The 7,200-nt window shown below is 38.2% G+C and overlaps 1 protein-coding gene across 1 annotated transcript in view; it reads right to left on the minus strand.

The window, feature by feature from the left end:
• The window catches only part of LOC123506171, a 19,285-nt gene extending 15,632 nt beyond the window's left edge, over positions 1-3,653 (minus strand). Inside the window, exons 1-2 of the mRNA XM_045258086.1 lie at positions 3,547-3,653; positions 3,337-3,417 (exon numbers count right to left, since the gene is read on the minus strand). Coding sequence (XP_045114021.1) covers positions 3,337-3,417; positions 3,547-3,653 — 188 coding nt within the window. The remainder of the gene's footprint in view (positions 1-3,336; positions 3,418-3,546) is intronic.
• Between the last annotated feature and the right edge of the window lie 3,547 nt (positions 3,654-7,200).

Below are 7,200 nucleotides of genomic sequence, written 5' to 3' on the forward strand. Positions count from 1 at the left end.
TATATATATATATATATATATATATTTAAACGACATGCCAGAGGGAGTGAACAGCTACATAAATCTGTTTGCGGACGATGCGAAACTGTGCAGAGTTATAAAGCAAAATGAGGATTGTGAAATACTACAGGAAGACCTAAATAAGACCTGGAAATGGAGTAAAAAATGGGAGATGGAATTCAATGTGGACAAAAGCCATGTCATGGAAATGGGAAAGAGTGAAAGACGACCAGTGGGAATCTATAAGAAGGGGGATGGAGTAGAACTAGAAAAAGTGAAAAAAGGAAAAGGACTTGGGAGTGACGATGGAAGAAAACAATCAACCGGTAAGCCATATTCATAGAATTTTCAGAGAGATATATAATTTGCTAAGGAATATTGGATTAGCATTTCACTACATGGACAAAGAAATGATGAAGAAATTGATAAGTACTATAATAAGACCCAGATTGGAATATGCAGGAGTTGTGTGGACCCCCCATAAAAAGAAACAAAGAAGTTGGAGAGACTACAAAAAAATGGCTACAAGAATGATTCCAGAATTTGAAGGGATGACATATGAGGAGAGACTAAAGGCTATGGATCTACCAACCCTGGAACAGATAAGGGAGAGAGGGGATCTGATACAAGTTTGTAAATTGATTAACGGAATGGATCAAGTGGATAATGAGAAACTGATCCTGAGAGAAGAATATGACAATCGAAGCACAAGATCGCATAGTAAAAACTGAGGAAGGAAGATGTCTGAGAGATGTTAAAAAAATATAGTTTCCCGCAAAGATGTGTTGAGATTTGGAACAGTTTGAGTGAAGAAGTGGTGTCAGCAAAGAGTGTGCATAGCTTTAAAGAAAAATTGGATAAGTGCAGATGTGGAGACGGGGCCAGACGAGAGTAAAGCCCTGTAAAACTACAACTAGGTAAAAACATTATACGTTCTCTCACTTCACTTACAGAAAACAAACCTAAATCTCTCTCTCTCTCTCAAAAAAAAAAAAAAATAAATAAATAAATAAAAATAAAATAAATAAATAAATCAATAAATAAAAAATAAAATAAAATAAAATAAAATAAATAAATAAATAAAAATAAAAATAAAAATAAAATAAAACAAAAATAAAAATTGCACAATCTCAAACCAAATCATATTTTCCCTCTTCCATCCGCTCCATTATTCCCATACATTCATTCATTAATCTAATTTTTATAGCAGCGTAATAGCTACATATACTGCTGCTGGGCCAGTCAGGCAGTCATGTCGATCTGTTATGCGGAGGACGTTGATTTATTAGCTTTTAATAACTAATAAGCCTTTCTGTTTGAAAATCAAACACACACACACACACACACACACACACACACACACACACACACACACACACACACACAAACACACACATATATTTACACACACACATATATATATATATATATATATATATATATATATATATATATATATATATATATATATATATATATATATGGATATAAAAGGATGGAGAAGGATTTGATATCCAAACAGAAAGGTAGCCTATAGATAATTAAAAGCTACTAAACCAACGTCCTCCGCATATATATATATATATATATATATATATATATATATATATATATATATATATATATATATATATATATATATATATATATATATATATATATATGCAAGAAGGGAAAATGGCAACAAAAGAAGAAGAAAAAGAAAGAAAGAAAAAAAAAAAGCCCACTTGGAATGCCAGTTCTCTTAAAGATTAAAAGAGAATAAGCCAAAAGTCTGGGACAAATGTCTTGAAACTTTCCTCTTAAAAGAAGTTAAATCATAGGAAGATGGAAACACAGAAGCAGGCAGGGAATTCAGAGTTTATCATGTGAAAGGTATGAATGACTGAGAGTATTGATTAACTCTTGCATTAGGAAGTTGCCGAGTTGGACAGATTAAGGGTGAGGGGAAGAAGATAGCCTTGTGCAGCGAGACCGTAGGAGGAGGGGAGGCATGCAGTTAGCAAAGATCAGTAGAGCATTCAGCATGAAAATAGCAATAAAACATAGTAAGAGATATAACATTTCTGCAGTGAGAAAGAGGCTCAAGACAGTCAGCCAGAGGAGGGGAGTTGATGAAACGAAAAGCTTTTGATTCAACTTCATCTAATAAAACTGTATGAGTTCATGGAACCTCCCCAAACATGCAAAGAGTACTCTATACAAGGATGGATAATGCCCTTGAACAGAGTTAGCACTTGGAGAGGAGAGAAAAACTGGCAGAGACGCCTCAGAACGACTAACTTCACAGAAGCTGTTTTAGCAAGAGATGAAATGTGAAGTTTCCAGTTTACATTATGAGTGAAGAACAGACCAAGGATATTCAGACAGTTGAGGGTCAGTTGTTAGGCCTATTTTAGGGGGGCTGAAGCCCCTTTCTAAAATTTTCTTAAGCCCCCTAAATTATTTGATTTTTTTTTTTTTTTTTCCTGTTTGCAAGTTGCCTGCTGGTTTTTCCATGAAGCAACACTGTCCTTATGTGTTTGGGCCATCTCATGCTTACGAAAGATGACTATAGCTTTCTTCTATTTCCAGCTTCAAACATTTAGATTTCTTCAGGGTTTGTTGTGTAATTCTAATACAGTGCCAAAAAGTTGTGAATAAAAAGATCTTGTAAATGCAAAACATTTTCGCTCGCGCGCTCGCATCCTGTGAATCTCCTGGGAACTAAGCTCCCCTGTTATTAAAACCTAGTGACGCCCCTGCTTGCAGAAGAGGGGATAGTTGATATATGGAGAAATTGAGTTTTTGAGGCATTGAACACTACTAAGTTTTCTCTGCCCAATCGGAAATCTCAGGCGTTCTATGGCGTATCTGCGTGATCTATTGACTTCCTGAAGGGTTGATCGTCTCTGATAGGACGTAAAAGATGTAGGTGGTATAATCAGAGTAGGAGTGGATAGGGCAAGAAGTTAATTTCGTTAAGATCATTAATGAATAAAAGAAAGAGAGTGGGTGATAGGACAGAATCCTGAGGAACACCACTGTGAATAGATTTAGGAGAAGAACAGTGGCCGTCTACCATGGCTGTAATAGAAAAAAAAACTTGAGATAATTTCAGAGAAAAAAAAAATAGAAACCGTAGGAGGGCAGATCACCTGTAGAGCGACCTTGACGGAAGTCATACTGGCGACCAGATAGCAGATTGTGAAGTGATATATATATATATATATATATATATATATATATATATATATATATATATATATATATATATGTGTGTGTGTGTGTGTGTGTGTGTGTGTGTGTGTGTACACCATAGGGAGCATACGCCGGGGGGCGCGTCTCCTTGCCTACCTTATGGTGCTATGGCGCCACTCCAGACGGTCATGCCTGGCTATATCACCATGCAGGCTCCCTTCCCATTCCAAGTTACTCCTGCAACAAGAGGCATCGACTTGCCGCAGCCATGAGTTCTGTGGACGTCCCTTGGGCCTCTATGCTGGGTTATCCTTTTCGGAGACAACCCGATATGCAGGATCGGCTTCCGGGTAACGTGCCACATGCCCATATAGTCGCAGTTGGCGTTGACTGACTATGTTGGTTATCGGACTCAAATCAGTCTCACGGAACAATCGCTGATTTGACACAAAGTCATACCAGCTGTACCCCATGATCCTGTGAAGGCATCTAAATACCGAAGGCATCAATTTGTCTCTTCAGATCGGTGTTCAACGTCTATGTCTCACAACCATAGAGTAAGACAGGGATCACCAGCGACTTGAAGATCCGAATTTTCGTCCGTCTGCACAGGTAAAGACAACACCAAATACTCGTGTTGAGCGAGTCCAGTATCGCCGTGAGCCAGACCAATCCTCCGTACAACTTCCTGGCTCGACCCACCGTCGTTACGCACTACACTACCAAGGTATGTGAAGTTTTCCAAGATCTCAATGTCCTCGCCACGCGCATGGACAGACTGTACTGTTTCATTCAGTTAGCCTCCAAACACCTGAACTTTGGTCTTGGGCCAGGAGAACAGGAGTCCCAAGGGCTTCGCCTGCTCGTGCAGTGCCTCTAGAGTCTAGAACCATTATACTAGAACTTCCAGTGACTCAACAAAGATTACTGCATCATCGGCAAAAACAAGATCTGTAATCTCAGTATTGCCGACAGATGCTCCACATTGACTTTGGTCTACAACTCCGCCTAGTACACAGTCCATGCAAGTGATGAAGAGTGATGGAGGAAGCACGCATCCCTGCCTCACTCCCGTATTCACAGGGAAGAAGCTGAACACGTCCCCTCCACACTTTACAACACTCAGTCCCGGAGTAGAGGCCAGTTAATAGATCAATAATAATTGCAGGAATCCCGCGGAAACGCAGAAGATCCCAGTCTCTCGTTGCACTGAATCAAACGCCTTCTTGAGATTTCTTTCCTAAACCTGAATTTTTCAAGTTTAAACCCATCATTTCTTGTTCTGTCCTGCTACTGATCCTAAGAACTACATTCATGTCCCTCTGTTGAAACCCTTATACCACTTAAATACTTCTATTAAGTCTCTACTTAACCTACATCTCTAAGGAATGCAAACTGTTTTTTTCAGTCTCTCTTCATAGGGTATATCCCTCATTCCCTGTATCTTTTTAGTCATCCTCCTTTGCACTGACTCCAACAGAGCTATGTCCTTCCTGTAATGTGGAACCAGAATTGTAGATAGTCAAGATGTGGCCTGACCAGCGCCAAGTATAATTTTAATATTACTTCAGGATTCCTGCTTTTAACACTTGGTGTTTCATCAAGTGACTGCGGATACGCATCAACGGCAAATGGGCAAGCACCTTGCTTAGTACGCTGAGCAGTGTTATAACACAGTAATTGTTGCAGCCCTGACGGTCCCCTTTCCCCTTCTAGATAGGGATGACCAACCTCTTTTTCCAGTCAGGGGGAATGGTACCTGAATGCGATACAGCAATCAAGACAGCATGCAACCCACGAATCATGGCGTCACCCCTCTCCTGACCCTTTGAGCTGCTCCGCACTGATGTTATAGATGCCAACTGCCTTTCCACCTCTCAACTGCCACAGTTTTGACATCATCAATGGAGCAGTTTGTCAATGGGCGGATCAGCATCCGCCCATTGACGAAACTGCACCCTCCATTGATGATGTCTTACATATATATATATATATATATATATATATATATATATATATATATATATATATATATAAATCAAACTTGACTCCAGTATTTTCTAACTATGATAACTGATTTTACGTATCTCCCAGGGTAAATCACTGAAACTGATTAGATTTCCTTATACCATTTTTTCTGCTATAGATTTGTATTTTCTCTGTATTGCATTTAATGACTGTTGCGTATCTGTCAAGTAAAGGCTTGATTACGAAAAAAAGAAAAGTTTATATAGCTGATTCTATGATTCTTTATAGCTATAATAGAAACTAAATATTCTGACCGCCTCTCTCTCTCTCTCTCTCTCTCTCTCTCTCTCTCTCTCTCATGATTATTTATATTAATATTTTGGTGTTTACCATAACATTTAGTAATACCACTGACTTATGACGTAGAAGAGGGAACTAAGGGAGCATTGAACACCACCCTTATTGACAACAGATTCAAAAGAAATGCATTCCAGAAGAAAGATGCTAGACATAAATTAGATAGGATAAACAGAGATAGTGAAAAGATTAGGAAAGATTTCCAGGTGCAAATAGGAGAGAATAAGATTAGGATTCCAAATAAGGAGACAGCATCTAGGAAGGTAGCAGGACTTAAATGTTTTTATGTAAATGCCAGGAGTCTTAGGAACAAGAAGGACGAGTTATCTAGTTATATAGTTGAGGAGGGCCTAGATGTTGTATGTGTCACAGAGGCATGGGTAAATGAGGAAAAGTTTAGGAAAATAGGAAAGAATATGAAGTAGATGGATACATTATGTATTTACACCAGAGAATTGGTAGGATAGGTGGAGGAGTAGTTATTTATGTAAAAAATCCTTCATTTCCAGTCAGGTTAATGGTATTAAGGTAGATAACAGAGTAGAGTCCTTATGGCTGGATGTTAGAGTAAACAAAAGTAAGGTTATTAGAGTAGGAGCTTTTATAGGCCACCTAACCAGTCAGCAGATGTAGACAACCTTATGGTAGATGAGATAAATAGGGGTGTACTAGTCAGACAATTATCTTAGGGATTTTAATCTTAAGTCAGTAAACTGGGAGAGGATGGTAGGAGATGCTAGTGAAAATAAGTTTATGGAAAGTTTTCAGGATAACTATTTAGTGCAGATGGTAGATAAACCTACTAGGGGAGGAAGGTTTTAGACATAGTACTAACAAATATTGAGCATTGTTTAAAGGAAGTTGAGGTAGGAGAGACTTTAGCAAACAGTGACCATCATATAATTAGATTTATCATTAATTCCAGTAGGGATAATATAGTGAATAAGACTAGAGTCCCAAACTATCAGAAAGGCAATTATGGTAGGTTACGTCAGTTATTAGGAGAGGTAAACTGGGAAGATAGTTTTGGAAATAAAACTGCACAGGAGATGTGGGATATTTTTAAGGTTGTAGTAAAGGGTATAGTGATGCAGTGTATCCCTTACAAAGATATAAGGCAGAGAAACAGGAAGCCATTATGGTGGACTCATGAGATAGGTAGCCAGATCAGAGAGAAGAAGAGGGCATATAGAGAGTTGCAGAAAAGTGGGAAGATGTAGATTTGATTAGGTACAGACAGGTCAGAGATGATTTGAGTAAGGTTATAAAAAAGTAAAAGGCAGGCAGAGATAAAACTAGCTAGAGCTGGGAGTAAAGATCCCAAAAATTATATAGTTATTACAAGGTCAGTGATAAAAGAAATAAGGATAGGATTGGACCACTCAGAAAAGATGGTGTAGTAGTGGATCAAAATGAAGACATAGTAGAATTATTGAATGAACAATTTTCTTCAGTATTTACTAGGAAAGAATAGGAAATCCTGTTACAAACAGTGCGAGTAGTTTAAGAGCTTTAGAAAATATTGATATAAAACCGGGAATTATTAGGAAATTTATTCTTGAACTAGACGATAGGAAAGCTAGTGGTCCTGATGAGCTACATGCCAGAGTACTTAGGGAGGGTGTAGACAGTATTTCTGAAGCACTTAAGTTAATCTTTGAAAGATCACTTAGGTTTGCTGAGATACCTCAGGAC

This window comes from Portunus trituberculatus, chromosome 19 (assembly GCF_017591435.1).
Source record: "Portunus trituberculatus isolate SZX2019 chromosome 19, ASM1759143v1, whole genome shotgun sequence".
NCBI classification, from domain to species: Eukaryota; Metazoa; Arthropoda; class Malacostraca; order Decapoda; family Portunidae; genus Portunus; species Portunus trituberculatus.